This window comes from Mirounga angustirostris, unplaced genomic scaffold (genome assembly GCF_029215605.1).
Source record: "Mirounga angustirostris isolate CCGP_5_RB_7025 unplaced genomic scaffold, mMirAng1.0.hap1 SCAF_9, whole genome shotgun sequence".
Lineage (NCBI taxonomy): Eukaryota > Metazoa > Chordata > Mammalia > Carnivora > Phocidae > Mirounga > Mirounga angustirostris.
Window position 1 is genome coordinate 44,226,384 of NW_026991717.1, and position 17,605 is coordinate 44,243,988.

Genomic DNA, 17,605 nt, shown 5'->3' on the forward strand with positions numbered 1-17,605 from the left:
ATCCCAGGACCCTGGGATCACGACTTGAGCTGAAGGCAGACGCTTAACGACTGAGCCACCCAGGCACCACTATATGCTTTTAATTCTTACAGCAGATCTGCAAAGGAGGAATGGTTATTTCCTCTATTTTCAACCAAGGAATGGAAGATATTGTAGCACAAATGACTCATTCACTAACCGGACTGCACTTGTGCTTGGGTAATTCATCCCCTCGGGGAAAGTGACCCTCCAACAATTTAGAGTAAGTTTTCACTTAGCCTAAGCCAATGCTGGTAATCCCAGGCCCTTTCTAAGTGGTTGGTTTAGGAGTGGACTTGTGACCCAGTCTGACCAACAGGCAAGAAGAAAGTCTGTTGAGGAATTTCTAGAGATTTTCTCTCTTAAAAAAAAAAAGTACACAGACAAGATGGCCTTCTTCTCCTGCTGGATGTGATCCTGAGAGCAGCAGCCGTCTTGTCACCATGAGGAAGAAAGCACAAGGCCCGGGCTGATGTTCAGAGAATGTAGAGGAGGGAGATGGGAAGGCCCTTGTTGATATCATTGAGGGATGGGATCAGGCAACCCCAGTACCATCCTATCATAGGACCTCCTGTATTATAACAAATTCTTCTTGTTGAAGCCATTTTGAATTGGGTTTTCTGTTCCTTGAAATGAAACATAACCTGGTAAGTCCCACATGGAGAAAGATTGGCAAAAGGTAACAGAGCTAGCCATCTGAACTCATGTTCTGAGGTTCTAAACTCCCGTTCTTTCCATAATTTAACTTGTTGATGGATGATGGCTCTGATGGATGGGGCACGCTAACACAGTAACTCACATGCATACCTCATAGCAAAGCACAGCCCTTCCACCACCCACTCCTCTGCTGTTTTTTCTAACTGAAACTCTAGGCGATCACATCTTTATCCCTAGTACCTAGCAACATGCCTGGCCCACAATAAGTGGTAACGAATATTACTTGTACTTTTATAATAAATATATAAAAATATAAATAAATAAATATAAATAAAAAATGTTTATTGATGGAGGGAATGGCCACCTAATTGCGTGAATAAATGAATGACTGACTAGTGAGGGGTTGATGGCATAAATACATTTAATATACTCCCACTCTAGAAAAGTCAGTTTCATGGTAGTCTTACACACCTTAAATCAGACTGTAAAATGTCAGAGTTCAGGGGAAGAGGTACTGGAGAGGAGAGAGGCTTAAACTTTCCATAGAATGACTGCCTATAATAATAGAAAGGGACTTTGTGGTTACTGAGACAATTGTTTTAGGAATAAGGAAACTGAGAAACTCCTCTTCCTCTCCTTTCCCTTCTTACTCTAGTTTCTTTCTAATTACACATTTTCTTCAGTCGTCCTTTCTTACATAGTATCAACAAATGTTAGATTTGGAAAGGACCCTGTGAATCATCTGGTCTACCCTCCTTATTTGACTGATGCAGAAGGTGATGTCCAGAGAGAGGAAAGTGGATATCCAAGGACTCTGAACAGTTCTAGCAGGTGCACTGGGCAGTGAAGGGCAGGTCTGGTGTCAGTCTGAAACTAGGAGGGGGGGGAGGATTATCCCATATCAACTCTGCCATCATCATAAGTTGCATGATCTTGGCCATGTTACTCATCCTCTCTCCGTGCTTTGGTTTCCTCAACCAGAACATGGATTGTAGCGGCTCGTTGCATTGTTGTGGGAAGTATGTGTACCATGCAGGAAATATGTTTAAAGCACTTGGAGAGTATGTTCTCAGTAGCTGTTAGTCATATAATAATATCTAATATGTGCTGATAAAGAGGATGGGATGATGACCAAAAAGAAAGACCTGGAATTTGGACCCAAATTTCTCAATTCTTGTTTATTTCTTCTAACTCATCCTTTTTTCCCCTTTTTCTTTCTCTTTTCCCTAGCCTGACATTTAAGTTTCATTTTTGTTTTCCATTTTATTATTGTTTGCATTAGAGAAAGGATGTGTCATAGAAAGAACATGGGCACTGGAATTAGACTGAGGTTGAGAGCTTTTATTTGCTGAATATTAACTATGGAGCTTTGGTCATACCCCTTACTAATCTGGGCTAAATTTCTTTGGAAAGCAGAGATTCCATCACCCAGTTCCTAGCTCTGTGATAAAGTAACACTCCTCGTATAGTTCAAGACATGTTGATTTTTCCCCAAAAGCCATAGCCCAGTAAGTATGCAAAGTTTCGAAGTCTTAACTGTATCTCCTCTGGGACACTCCCAAAACTGAATCATGGCACTATGTACCCAAATGGGCCAAGTCCAAATTAAGTCAAATCCAGCCTGATCATTCAGTTAAGACTGAGGCTGATTGCTGACCTTGCAGAATCCTGTGGTTGAGATGTGGCTGACAATGAATGTAAAAGATTGACCACGCCTGGGGCCACATTCATCATGTTGTCTCCCATCTTAAAGGCTAGGTTTGTCCTCAAAGATCCTTTTGCTCACACTAAAACAAATAGCGCTTTAAAGTGACCTTTCTGTCAGCCAAATGGGGAGAGCTGCCAGTAAAGTTCTGGGCTGCTAAACTTGGTCCAGTGAAGCAGCCTGGGGCAGAGGAAGGGCACTAAATGGGGAGTTGGGAGTCCTGGGTCCTTCTTTCATTACACTGCCAACTCTCTGAGTGACTTTGGCCAAGTCTTCACTGACCTCTCTAGTTTCCTCATGACAGTTAAGGCCCTTCTTGTTCTCCACAGTGTAATTTCTTTGTTTAATGAACTTCTTCAGCAACAGAACATGCTACCATACATCTTCCATATTGGACATCTGCTTTTTATCCATCTCTTGTAACACAGCTCCCTCCAACAGCATGTCCTTTGTAGTGCCAACTAGTCTTTTTTTTTTTTTAAGTAGGCCCCACACCCAGCGTGGAACCCAATGCGGGGCTCAAACCCACGACCCTGAGATCAAGACCTGAGCCGAGATCAAGAGTCAAAAACTCAAAGGATGCCTGGGTGGCTCAGTCATTAAGCGTCTGCCTTCAGCTCAGGTCATGGTCCCAGGGTCCTGGGATCAAGTCCCGCATCGGGCTCCGTGCTAGGCGGGAAGCCTGCTTCTCCCTCTCCCACTCCCCCTGCTTGTGTTCCCTCTCTCACTGTGTCTCTCTCTGTCAAATAAATAAATAAAATCTTAAAAAAAAAAAAAAAAGAGTCGAACATTCAACTGACTGAGCCACCCAGGTGCCCCATTGTACCAAGTATCCCTTTAGGCACTTAAATGGAATTGCAGAGGAACCTTGGAAATGATCTAGTTATCAGATGATAAAACTGAAACCCAGAGAGGTTAAGCAACCTCTCCAAAGTCACACAGCTTTTTGGCAGCTGTTCCAAGACTCCTGCCTTCTGCCCTTGCAATGAGATGTTGGTTGCTGCAATGACGATGCATCCTTTTGGTCATATCATCTTGGAATAAATGTTAAGAGTAACAGCTGTGTAGACCCAAGGCTTTATTTTCTTTATTATGACAACATGTCCCTGGGAAGAAAATATTTGTAGATCTAACTTTTGGATGTGAAGTAAGTGTCAAACTGAAATGTTATTGACTCAATGGTGCTTCCTACTTTGATAAATGTATCCAATATGTTCCCAGTGACTCATCGGCAGGGCGAATGTATCTTTTTTTCCCTTTTTCCACACTGACATTTTTATTCTTCTACACAGTGCTGCCCCTAAAATCTGCATATACAGCATTATCAAATTTCATCCCAAAATTAATAATTTGATTAGTTATTCAAAATCTCAAGCATCCTGACAACCAGCAATCAAGGGGTGGGGTGGGGGAGAATAATGTCAAACTGATGATTTATCTTTGTTTTTTTCTCCCACAAATGAGCTCTCTCAGACAACTTATTGGAAAATCGTGAAAGGATGTTTTACTTCATCACTATATCTGGAACATCCCTAAAAGAAATGAAGGATTTTTCTAAACCATAGGTTGGTCCTTGATATATTATCTTTCTTACAGAAAAAAAAAAAAAAATCAGACAGGGGGCTATAATGCAATGGTTTTATTTTCACGGTGTCATAAAGAGATTTAGAAAGATCCCATACTGAACACTGTGAAATAAAATTAGTGATGGAATAAGTGAAATGAGAGTTTTAAGATTAAAAATATGCTGAGATGGGGGTGCCTGGGTGGTGCAGTCTGTTGAGCAACTGACTCTTGATTTCAGCTCAGGTCGTGATCTCAGGGCTCAGGGTGGTGAGATCGAGTCCTGCTTTAGGCTCTGCACTCAGCGTGGAGTCTGCTTAAGATTCTCACTGCCTCTCCCTCTGCCCACTCCGCACCCCACCCCACCCCCACATGTGCGCGTGCTCTCTCTCTCCAAATAAATAAATAAATCTTAAAAAAAAAAAAAAATCTGGGGCGCCTGGGTGGCTCAGTTGGTTAAGCGACTGCCTTCGGCTCAGGTCATGATCCTGGAGTCCCGGGATCGAGTCCCGCATCGGGCTCCCTGCTCGGCAGGGAGTCTGCTTCTCCCTCTGACCCTCCCCCCTCTCATGTGCTCTCTCTCATTCTCTCTCTCTCTCAAATAAATAAATAAAATCTTAAAAAAAAAAAATCTGAGACCCTTAAGTGGAAAACACTATGCTGGGAAGAAACATGGTGTACAAAAGACTAGGGCTGCTGATTTTAATTAGCCTCAGGTATCCTTTCCCCAAAATGTATGACAGAAAACAAATCCCCTAGAACAGATCTTTATAAGAACAGTTATAAGGTCCTTTATAACTTCTATGTATTTAAAGAACTTTGAATGCCAGAAGGCACAAAAAAATAGGAACTCTCTCAATGTACATACATACAGAAAATATGAAAATAAATGAAAAGCAAAATAAATGTGTACATTATCTATGCAAGTGTCCTATGTCTTGAGACAGTGGATTGTAACTTCTAATAACACAGCAGAATTCTGTACCCCTATACACAGGTTCTCCAGAAATGTAGACATTTTGCAATTAGCACATACACCAGTGTTTTCACTTTAATGATAGATAAGTAACAAACAGAATCACCAGCAATTCATTACCTTTCAACACTACAAAAATCTCTGACAATACCTTTTTATGAATTTGACCTGAGGCTGCTCACTGGAGGGAACAGAAATTGCATCTGACACAGTAATGTGCTTTAACTGTAAAAGGCCTTAAAAGATAGGGCGTTCCCAAAATGAATAGGAAAAAGACCTCCCCAAAGCAGTGGTCAAAATCTTTTGTTTAATCAATAGCATTTGGTTTAACACCAGTAGTTCTCAGACTTGGAGGCTCATTATAATCACCTGGAGAGCCTTTACTACTCCCAGCCTGGGCTGTACCCCAAACCAATTAAACCAGAATCTCTAGGCGTGGGACTCAAGCATCTATATGGGGTGATTACAATGTGCAGCCAAGCTTCAGAACCTCTGATCTACAGATAAGCCATCCCTGATGACTGTATTATTGGCCTCAATTATTCACTCTCTTTTACTAGTGCTACACATTCACATCCTTGAGCTACTCTCTCTGTGGGCAAGGGTGCTTCCCCATGCCCTGACTTTGGATACAGTCATGTGACTTGTTTTGGCCAATGGGATGTTAGCACATGATATGCGCAAAGGCTTGACATGTGCTTGGTTGATGGGCTTGCTCTCTTGTACACCTACCTGCCTTTGGCCATGAGCAGAGCAGGTCTCTGTCAACTCCTGTCCCAGGAAGAATAAGAGATGCAAAGAGCAGACCGAAACCCAGTCAGCCACCTGGAGCCAACGCCAGCTGAACCCTAGCTTGCTTACAGACATAAAAATTGGAAATAAACGTTTGTTGCTGTACACCACTGAATTTTGGGATGGTTTGTTATGCAGCGGTTTTGTATAATAGGTAACTGAGATACCTAAAATAGAAAAAAAAATATTTAGTGAGAAGGCCAACTACATTTTGGGGCCAACTACTTTTCTTCTGGCATGACAGAGAGGGACAATTCAGAACTATTTCTAAAGGAAAGTTTGACCCATAATATCTACTATGATGTAGCTTTTTGGAACAGTGCTACTGTCTTTGTCACCCTTCTGATCTGTTAAGCAGAAAATATTTCCTGCTGACTTCTTACTGAGGTTCACACAGGCCTTCCATCTAAATATCTATCTCCACCAGGGCAGAAACTGGCATTCTGAATCATCAGTGCCCCAGGCTAGTTTGATGGCATTCTTTTTTATTTTACTTTTTCTTTTTTCTTATTTTTAATTTTTAAATTTTAGCTCTATCCAAGCTTTTTGTGGAAGAACAGAAAAACACTATGTAACCACCACCCAAATAATGAGACAGGCATAGCTTAGTTGTGGTAGGGTTCCTTACTTGGGGCTGGGAGACTGGTGGTTGTGCTGGGGTCATAGGCCAAGTTAGGCACATAGGGGCATGTGTCTCTTCTCTCATAAGAAGAGCCCTCCTTTAGGATTCATAGTTGTTCATCTCTGTGCATTTAAAAATCAGGTGGGCTTGAATTTAGGACAGTGGTCTTCAAATTGAGGGTGCACCAGAATCACAAGGAAGGCATTTAATAACATGAATTGCTGGACTGCACCCCCAGAGAGTCTCACTGCATGTGAGACCAGAGATTGGTATTTCTAACAAGTTCTCTGGGTGATGCTACTGCTGATGATCTGGGGACCACACTTTGAGAACCACTGACTAGAATGAAAAGTATGTATGTGTGAGATGTCTTCCATTTGGAACATTGCCTTGCATAAGGAGGATTCTTACGTTCTTCCTCAGTGGAAAAATGTCTGTATATAACACTAAGAATAGGTTCACCTGGAGAATATAAATGGAGTCAGGGACCTCATCTCTCTTGGCAAAAAGCTCATCTCAACCATAACCGTAACCCATAACCACTTCCCAAATGTTTATCTTTAGTCCTGACTCCAGGAAAAACAACTCATGAAATACCTTCTTTTCAACGAAGATTTCCTTGTTTTCTCCAACACTGGCTCTTTCTTCTGAAATTCTAGAACTTTATCTTAACCTGTCCTAAGGCATTCAACACTTAATATCTAAAATATAGGTACTGATGGACTTGTCTTAGCTCCTCACAGATGATGTACAATCTATCTGATTCATCTTAGAATGTCTTACAGCATTTTTTCTAGCAGGTGCAAAATAAATATTTATAGAATCAAATCAAATCTATGAGTGAATGTCCATGTGAGGGTGTCTTGGAAGTTCAAAAGATTAAAACTCGAAATGAAACGCCTGCACCATCAATATGATAACCACTAGCTACATATGGCTATTTAAGTTAATTGATGTTAATAAAATTAAAAATCCAGTTCTAAGCTATACTAATCAGGACAGTGTGGTATTGGCAAAAGAGTAGACAAATAGATCAATGGAACAGAATAGAGAGCCCAGAAATAGACCCACATAAATATAGTCAACTGATCTTTAACAAAGGAGCATAGTCTTTTCAATAAATGGTGCTGGAACAACTGGACATTTACATGGAAAAAAAATGAACCTAGACACAGACCTTACAACCTTTCACAAAAATTAACTCAAAATGGATCATATGCTTAAATGTATAACATAAAACTATCAAACTCCTAAAAGATAACAAGAGAAAATCTAGATGGCTTTCAGCATGGTGATGACTTTTTAGATACATCATAGGCATGATCCATGAAAGAAATAACTGATAAGCTGGACATGATTAAAATTAAACTTTTCTGCTCCGCAAAAGATAGTATCAAGAAAATGAGAAGACAAGCCACAGACTGGAAAAAAAAAATATTTACAAAGGACATCTGATAAAGAACTGTTATCCAAAATATAAAAATAACACTTCAAAATCAACAATCAGAAAACAAAAACTCAGTTTAAAAATGGGCAAAAGACCTGAACAGACACCTCACCAAAGAAGATATACAGATGGCAAATAAGCATATGTAAAGGTCCACATCATATGTCATTAGGAAAATGCATGTTAAAACAATGAGATACTAGTATATGCCTATTGGAATGGCCAAAATTCAAAACACCAACATTACCAAATGCTGATGAGGATGTGGAGCAATGGGAACCCTCATTTACTGCTGGTGGGAATGCAAAATGGTGCAGCCTCTTTGGGAGGGAGTTTGGTAATTTCTTAAAAAACTCAACATACTCTTACCATATAATCCAGCAATTGGGCTCCTTGGTATTTACCCAAGGAATTGGAAACTTATGTCCACACAAAAACCTGCACATAGGGTGTTTAGAGCAGCTTTATTCACAATTGCCAAAACTTGAAAACAACCAAGATGTCCTTCAGTTGGTGAATAGATAAACTGTGGTATATCCAGACAATGGAATATTATTTTGTGCTAAAAAGAAATCAGCTATTAAGTTATGGAATGAGGAAATTTACATGCGTATTAATTACTAAGTGAAAGAAGGCGACCTGAAAAGGCTATATATATATATTCTGTGTGATGTTCTGGAAAAGCTAAACTATGGAGACAGTAAAAAAATCAGTGGTTGCAGGGCACCTGGATGGCTCAGTCAGTTAAGCATCTGCTTTCGGCTCAGGTCATGATCCTGGAGTCCCAGGATCGAGCCCCTTGTTGGGCACCCTGCTCCGCGGGGAGCCTGCTTCTCCCTCTGCCTGACGCTTGTGTTCACTCTCTGTCTCTCTCTCAAATAGATAAATAAAATCTTTAAGAAAAAAAATCAGTGGTTGCTAGGGTCAGGGAGAGGGAGGGATGAATAGGAGGAGCAGAGAGTATTTTCAGGGCAGTGAAACTGCTCTGTTCAATATTATAATGGCGGATACATGTCATTATACATTTATCAAAACCCAAAGGATGTACAACACCAAGAGTGAACCTTAATGTAAATGATGGACTTTGGGTGTGCCAATGTAAGTTCATCAGTTGTAACAAATATACCCCTCTGGTGTGGGATGTTATGGGGGGACGTGGTGAATATATAGGAGCAGGAAGTATATGGGAAATCTCTGTACTTCCTGCTCAGTTTTGCTTTGTGTTCTGTTTCCTGAGAAAGACTTTTAGCAACTTAGATGCTGGTCTCTAGGGCCATTGTAGCCTCATCCCTGAATGCCACTAAGGTTTGGTGTGCACTTTTTACCTTCTCTGTAAGACATAATAGTTCTGTCTCTATTTTCCCTAGACTCCAGCTCAATACCCTGCAAGTAATAGGAGAACAATGAAGATTTTGTAAAATGACAAGATAGATGTCATTTAACTCTCGACCCAGTGATACCCCAGTTGAACACTAGTGATTACTCTAAATCATCATACACCTACTATGTGCCATATATGTTCCATATTAGCACTATCCAACAGATATATAAAGCAAAGCACATACAAATTTTATATTTTCAGTAGTCAGATTTTTTTTAAAGATTTTATTTATTTGTCAGAGAGAAACAGAGAGCACAAGCAGAAGGAGCATCAGGCAGAGGGAGAAGCAGACTTCATCCCAGGACCCTGGGATCATGACCTGAGCCACAGTTAAGACACCTAACCGTCTGAGCCACCCAGTTGTCCCCCGTAGCCAGATTTTTTAAAGTTAAAAGAGATGAAATTAACTTGAGCAGAATATTTTATTTAACCCGATAGATGCAAACTGTTATCATTTCAACATGCAATCAATATAAAACTATTAATGAGACACTACATTTTTGTGTACTGTCTTCAAACTCTAATGTTGGTTTTAATACATATCATATAGTTCAATTTGGATTAGCCACATTCCAAGTATTCAGTAGCCACTTGTAGCTAGTGGTTACTGTACTGGACAGGGCAGTTGTATACAGTATTTTATTAAATCCTCTAAGATGACTAAGAATAGTAGCAAAATTTTGAGTGGCACGCATTCTAGAAGAACATCTCATCTACCCTCCTAACAACCTTCATCTGTAGATGAGGAAACGGACCTAGACTGCTCCTCTGTGGCAGGGCTGGGTCTGGAATTCCTGCTCTGAGGCTACCAGGTCAGGCCACTGATTAACTGGGTGGTCTTGAGCAAGGCAGTTCTCTGCATTTTAGTTCTCTCTTTCACAAAATGGGAAGAGAGTTGCACTGGATCAGCCAGAGTAAATCTTCCTCCTTATTTCCTAGCATCTGGTGAGCCTGGCTCTCCTGTTCCCATCCGTGAGGACCTCAGGTTTACAGGCTTCCTTCTCTGATCTGAACAGTGGGCTCTTCCTAGCCCAGACTTCGCTGGCTGGGCCTGGCCGGACTCTGTACCTACAAACCTTGCAGGAGGATGAAGTCCCTCCCATACCCCAAAGCAGTGCGGTGTTTTCATTTGAGTTTCTTCTACTTCCGGCAGAGTTCAGCTTCAGCTTCTTGATGCTTTTTTGAAAGAAAAGAAACTTGTCGTCTGGGCACTCGGTTTTAATTTTGTCTTCTTTGTTCTTAGGCATGTTGTAGAAAGCTCCCCTCTCCCAAGGATATTCTACTATATATTTCCATAATTTTCCTGCTCTCCCTCTCCACAAAATGCAAAGAAAATAACTGTCAACTTTTTTGCATATATAAATTTTAACAGCCCATACATGTCAACTGATCTTTTATCCAGGAAGGAAAGGCTTAGTTCAAGTGATTGAAAGTTGAAACGCTTAGGTTTTCATTCTCATTGTGTAACAGAGCACTGTGTGGACATGCTACGTTATGATTAGTTTATCAATTCCATTCCCCAAATCCACTAACTCTAATGAGTGCCTACTATGTGCAAGGGCAGAGTCCCTATTTTCAAGGAATGTATCTTTTACCAGGAAGAGTAAGGCAAATCTTCAACCAAGGACAGCACAAAATAGATAAATTGTGCCAAGTGCCTTAAAAGGGGTGCAAAGTACAGTTGACCCTTGACCAACCAGGTTTCAACAGCATGGGTCCACTTATCTGTGGATTTTTTTTTTCTATAAATATAGTACAGCACTCTAAATGTATTTTCTCTTCCTTATGATTTTCTTAATGACATTTTCTTTTCTCTAGCTTACTTTATTCTAAGAACAGTGTATGAAGCATAGACAAATTAAATGTGAATTGACTGTTTATGTTATCAGTAAGGCTGCCAGTGAACAGTAGGCTATTAGTGACGTTTTGGGGGGAGTCAAAAGTTATATGTGGATTTTCGACTGCACGGTGGGTCAGCGCCCCTAACCCTTGTGTTGTTCAAGGGTCAACAGTACTAAGTTCAAATATTTGGTTTGGGGTAAATCAGAGAAGGTTCCACAGAAGAGTTGCCTTTCAGAATGGACCTTGATAGGTAGAGTTTCAGTAAACGGAGAGGGCAAGAAGAGCATTTGGGGAAAAGACGCATAGGCACCTGTCCCTGTCTCCCGCACTACAAGCAGGAAGAAGCGTAGGAGGCAGCACGTGGCTTGGTCTGAGGATTACACAGGGATTGCAGCGATTATGTAAGGATGTAAGGCAGTTTGGCAAACTCTGCATGAGTGTCACACTCCCAATCCTCCACCCATGGGAGACGACATTAATTAATCACAGCCCACACCTTTCCAACCAACCTCAGGAGCTCCTTCATGAGATAGATCAATTTGCCATTCCTGGTGCAGGAGTGTGGAGATAAGTGAGGTAGAGCCTTGAATACCGTGTTGACTAGTTAGTAGTTAATTGGATAGGCAATGGGGAGCCATTAAAGTCTTGTAAGCAGGGGAGTGACATGGTGGGAAATGAGAGTTGTAGTTCAGGGTAATTAACTTGGCAGTGTTATTTGGGATGGATTAGAATGGTTATAAGACTGAAGGCCAGTTATTTGGAAGGTTATTGTAATGGTGTAGGTGAGCAATAATGTCTGGAACTAGAGTGGTGGCTGTGGAAAGAAGGGACACAGGTCACAGAGGTAGAATTTAAAGCACTTGGCAAGTACGTGAAGATGTGGAGAGCTAGGGCCAGTGGTGAGAAAGAGGAGTCAAAGCTCACTCAGAGGTTCCCAGGAATTACCTTGGAATAAGAGAAAACAAACCATCTTGTTACCATCAAGAGGGGAGCGTGGGATTGGCCAGGAGGGAGGGAAGAGTCTTGGAGAATTTGGGGAGGGAGAGAACAGTCTGCAAAAAAATGGATTTAGGTTTATCTCTTCTACAAAGCATAGATTTTCTAAGCCATCGTCTGTCAGAGAACTCAGTAGTGCAAAGTAAAATAACCATTTTTAAGCAAACACTATTGCCCTTTGTCAACGAGCAGAGCCTAAGGAAGGCTTCCATCTTTCCAAATATTTGAAAAATTGTTAAGCTTTAATTAGTAAGCAGGCAAGGGGCATGAGGGAAGTAAAATATATAAACCTAATCACTGTGCTTTCCAGGTTTCAAATGCTTCCCCAACCTGGGTAATTTACACTTTAGTAACAATGACTGACAGTCAAGGAATGTATCTAACTCACTTTTATTTTTCCCTTGGGGAAAGCACTTTCGGTCCCAATTGTTTTAAGTTGCAGAAGCAGTAATTGTTTTAGAGAGTTAGGAGGAATGGCTTTTTGGAGCTGGAATTTACTGCTGAAGGGAATATGGATTCTATCTTAGTTGACTAAGGTCACTAGGGCCATTTCCAGGAAGGTCTTTCCAGGGTGAACAAATACCAGCTTAGAGAAGAGCAAAGGAACCAATTGAAGGCTCAGGGGAATAGACTTAACCAGAAAAATGTTAATGAGTTGCTACTGGTACCTAAAAAGGAGCCAGGGGTATGTTTTGAGCCACTTGTATCCCAAATAGAATTATTGGTGAAATTTAATATGAAAAATTGTTTAAAAATATTTTAAAATAAATATGGAAGCAGTGGATATATTTTGAGATATTCACTTCCCCAGAGGCACTCGCTTATTTATTAAACTGTGCACTTTGATATATTTGTTTACTTAGAAAAGTCAAGAGTGACAAGATAGGTCAGTTGTATCAAGAACATTATTAACAGGCTAACCAATTGTAAATGGTGTGAAGGCTGTTCTGGAAATCTGTGCTTTGATGTATGGGGAAACCCACACATCTGATTTGGGATGGAGGAGACAATCGTGGCTTTGTTTGTAGGCGCCAACAGACAGGCTAAAGCCAGGGATCCTTGCAGAGACTGGATTAAGGTATCAGAACCGTTCACATCTCATTTACATCACTCCGAAGAGTGGACCACAGGTTTTGCTGATTTAACACACAGACCATGGCAAATAGCATTGTGTATCTGAAATCAGACCAAGATCAGTAACAGTAACACAAACCATGTGTGAAGTTTGGCATATAGAGGTTCCTCTTAAGCAATTATCTAACTAGGTCCCCCCTCCCACCTTATTTTTAAAAAGCCTTTTTCCAAACCAGGAAGGTAGAAAAAGCAAAATGTTCCCTACTTCTTTCTCTCATCCCAACCCCCTAAATACACATATTTATGCCACCTTCTGGTATATAATAATATTTTTTATCGTCAAAATTTGTGAGCTTTCTGAAAGGATGGTGGGGGTGTGTGTTAAAAATGTACCGATTTCATCAGTGTCTGGGCAGGCAAAAAGAACTGGTGAATCGAGTATTGAGGCAGAGAAGTCAGGCTACTACCACCTGAATGGTTTCCACTCATTCAATTTGTATTGTCCCTTCATATTGGAGTTTGGGGTCACGGTAATACTGATGCAATTCTCTACTTCCCTTGGATTTCATTAAACACCTACTGTGTGATGGGTATGTTTCAATGGAAGGGAGGTGCAGAATAATGTCTACAATGATGTGACTTATCAGGAGCTGTTAATTATCTGAATTCTATCATCCAGACATTATTAATGCCTCTTCAGTATATCTTTTATGGATGAGACTGTACATTTAATAGCAAAATGACCAGTGGATATTGACAATTAGCAGCCACACAGGAACTAGATGCAGTGTGGCATATTTCAACCAGCTTAGATAGTCGTCAACCAAACAGGCCAAAGTTTTCTTCAGTAGAAACTGCCCTGCCAAGTGGTTTCTGGATCCTTCTCAGAGGAAACAGCAAAGCGGCTGAAAGCCACCTCTTTCAACCACACCAGAAATTGGCTGTCCATGGCGATTCTAGACCCAAAATCTGTTTTAGACACAGATGTATCAAACTAAGTCTGGAAACCCACTGGACGTCCCATCCCGAAGTAAGAAGTGCCACGTCCCCCCCAACCTCCTCCTTCCTTGGGGTGTCTGTCGGCCCAGGTCGAATTCCTTTTTATTTTCTCCTCAGTCCTGGGGTGGGCTGGCAGGGAGCTACCTGCGATTCCCCACCGTGGATGATCGCATTTGTCTCTTCTCACGCCGCCTGCAGATGGGGACGAGTTCTGTTCCCGAGAGAGTCTCAGAAGTAGGCACGGAATCATCTCGCTGATCTTAATTTTGTCCCTGGGCTGGGCAAAGGGGAGGATCAGGGCAAGAGAGCCTCTCCCCTCCTGCCCCCCTCCCCCCCCAATTGGCAGCCAGTCGGTGGCTCTCGGTCTGGGGTCCGGAGGGTGGGGAATGTGGGTGTGGGGGCCGGCTGGAGAAGCTCTCGCTAGCGCTGCCTGTGGCCAGACCCGCCTCCCAACCCCTCTCGGGCGCACACAGACGTCCACCCAGACACACTCCGCGCGCTCCCTCGCGCTCTCGCTCGCCCGCCGCCGCCTGCTCTCTCCCTCCTGCTCTCCCTGGTCTCTTTCTCCCCCCTCTTTTTTTTTTTTTTTTTTGGTACCATAGAGTTGCTCTGAAAACAGAAGATAGAGGGAGTCTCGGAGCTCGCCATCTCCAGCGATCTCTACATTGGGAAAAAACATGGAGTCAGCTCCGGCAGCCCCCGACCCCGCCGCCAGCGAGCCGGGCAGCAGCGGCGCGGACGCGGCCGCCGGCGCCAGGGAGACCCCGCTGAACCAGGAATCCGCCCGCAAGAGCGAGCCGCCCGCCCCGGTGCGCAGACAGAGCTATTCCAGCACCAGCAGAGGTAGGAGGCTGCGAGAGGGGCTGAGGAGGGGGCGGCGGGAGCCCGGGAGCGGAGCGGGGGCCGGCCGGGAGCGGGCGCCCGGAGCGCGGGGTCCGGGGCCGCGCGCGAGCCTGCAGCGGCGCCCCGAGCCCGGAGAGCCCCCCTCCCCTCCCCCCTCCGCCCCCCAGAAATGTTGCAAACTTTTGCAGCCCGTTCTCGGGTTGCGGGAGGAGAGGGGGGCGGGGGAGGCGGCAGGAGGGTTGACAGCCGGCGGGCTCAGCCCCTGGCTTTGATTTTTCTGCAAAGAGAGGAGGAAAGCCGCGTAGCCCAAATTAAATACGCTCCCCCAAAACACAGAGAACCCGAGAGTGGGGGCCCGGGAAAGAAACTTTTAAAGCGGCAGTGTCCTTTTAAGAAGGAAAAAAAAATTCGTTTATGGCCACCCTCCTCCCGCTTTACCTTTTCTCCTCTTGACAGTTTCGGCCCCGGCTGCCTCAGACAGGGTGTGTTTTCGGTCCCCCGCAGAGCTGAGGGGGTGCGGGAGGAGTGAGCGACCTGGGAAGCCCCGGGGGGTGGCGAGGGGGCGCTCCTGGATCAGGGGGCGACGGGGGCACCTTCTCTGGAACACGGCGGTGGGTTTGGGATTTGGAGGAAGGGCTCCATGGAGGAAGGGGGGTGCGGGCGCGTGAGGCGCTCGCCAAGTTGTCTGGCGGGCGCGGCGAGGGGAGATCCGCAAGTTTGCAGACCCGGGGTTCGCAGCCCGGCGCCCAGGCTGGTGGGGGGCGTGTGCGCGCTAGCGCGCGGAGGGCGGTGGTGCTGTGGGGCGCTCCACGCGCATTCGGAGTGAGCGTCTGCAAAAGCAAACAAGCAGGAACAGAAAGCTCGAAATGCACCCAAACTTATTTCTGCCCTGGGAATCCTTCCCTCTCTGAGGTTCAAGCGTTTCTGCAAGAACCTGGGAATGGTCAGCGAGAGTTGAATGCTGGTTGGATAGTGCGAGAGATGTCCCCCCCCCCCCCCGAGCGATTTTTACACTTCATTTTGGAGCGTATGTGCGGGGAGGGGGGCGGGGGACTCCATTGCCCCCTCCTTGCTTTTTCCTAGTCAAAGTCGAGTGTTGGGGAAAGCTCACTCTCTCTCTTTCTTAAAGGTGTCGGAAGCTGATGTGGGGGGTTTTCTTGGAGGTGGGGGATTATTTATTTGATTGCGCCTGGAGTTTGCAAAGAACAGGAGGAAGCTACGGCTTTAATTACTGTTGTAAATAATGTATAAATCACGCCTGTCACTCCGGAGGAAGCAGGCTCGCGCGAGCAGCCCAAGGGCTGGGGATCAGGAGGATCTCCAGCCCGGGCTTGGGCACTGGCCCAGCGCGCCCCCTCCTCTTGCCACTCGGCTTCTGGCGGCGATTGGGGAGGGCTGGAGAGAGGCAAGTGGGGGCCCGGGAGCCGCTCCCTTCCTCTCGATGTTATAGTTGGGAGGTAGGAATATGGCTGATCATGTGCTGGCTGTTTTACAGTATTCCTCTCCCCCCCCCCCCCTTAGCCACACCCCCTGTCCGGGAGCTTTCCCATTCACGGAATTCGAGTACAGTAAAAGCCATCAGGATGACACACACGAAAAACATTTAATTAAAGGCGATTTCCGAGGAGTGAACACGCCGAACCGCGGTTTCAGCGGAAGGGGGGGGGGGTGCAGCAAGGGACGGGAAGGGAGGGAGGGGGATCAGGGCTGGGGGCCGGGTCCTGCCGCCAGCTCGGTGAGTTTGTGTGTGGAGAGCTTTTGGCTGCAAAGAGTATATTTAGACCCTGAGACGGTGGATTTGGAATGCGAGCGGGTTATGTAACAGGGTTAATCAGAAACACTGGAGAAAATCCCCTTCATGTGTTTCTGAGTTTTTTTTTTTTTTTAAAGGGGGGGACATAATATATATAGGAAGCCACACTAATTTCTGATTTGTGCTGTCACCCCCCCCTTAACCTCGCCCTCCCGTGTGTTATTAGCATCTTCAGGTGTCATTCTTGCCAGAAGGTGTTCTTGCGAGAGATCAGGGTGGCAGCTGCAGAACCGACTAACAAATCCGTAACTTGCTGTTCTTGCAAATTATATAAGGCTGGGGCATTCAGTACCACTAGCCCCCTAGGCTTAGCAAAAAGGGGAGAGGGACAAAGTAGGGGTGGGATGCATCCTGCACAGCTGACCTGTTGACCTTTGTCCCCTTGCCCCCTAGAGGGTCACCCTCCACTCACTCTTCTTTGAACCAACCCCCTTGTCCATCTCTCCAGAGATTTACTAGGGGGAGGGAGAAGAGGTAAGGCCCAAACCCTCAACTCACATCCTGCACGCAGGCACTAGGTTATATAACAGTCTGAATGGAAAAAGGAAGGTCAGAGATGGAGGCATCCTTTAGTGAACACAGCAGTAGTAATAGCTTCCAGAAATTATGTGCATTTGCAGACTTTAACCTCAGATGTAGTGTCTGCTCCTCAGGGATCCCAGTCTTTGTGTGTGTGACCTAGGGAGAAAAAGAATGTGTAAGTATGCCTGGTAGATGAGAGTGATTTGAAAATGGGAAATGTTTGGGTTTTCAGATGATGTAATGGAGTTGGCAGAATATGCAAGTCGGCTCCCAGAGTGTAAGCAGCAAGAAAATGGGAGCTGGCATCCAGTATTAATGTTGCATAAATTACAATATCGGAAAGAAATTCACCTAC

At 44.2% G+C, this 17,605-nt stretch overlaps 1 protein-coding gene and 1 long non-coding RNA gene across 2 annotated transcripts in view; one reads left to right on the forward strand and one right to left on the reverse strand.

Annotated features, from left to right (window-relative positions):
• Positions 1 to 8,264: 8,264 nt before the first annotated feature.
• LOC123861137 (uncharacterized) lies at positions 8,265 to 15,819 on the reverse strand. The gene is made up of 3 exons (XR_006794965.3): positions 15,354 to 15,819; positions 14,670 to 14,732; positions 8,265 to 14,349 (listed from the first exon to the last, which is right to left on the reverse strand). It is a non-coding gene; the product is annotated as an uncharacterized LOC123861137 (long non-coding RNA).
• Positions 14,635 to 17,605, forward strand: part of RORA (RAR related orphan receptor A) — a 717,927-nt gene continuing 714,956 nt past the window's right edge. Inside the window, exon 1 of the mRNA XM_045899942.3 lies at positions 14,635 to 14,915. Coding sequence (XP_045755898.1) covers positions 14,750 to 14,915 — 166 coding nt within the window. The 5' untranslated portion in view covers positions 14,635 to 14,749. The remainder of the gene's footprint in view (positions 14,916 to 17,605) is intronic.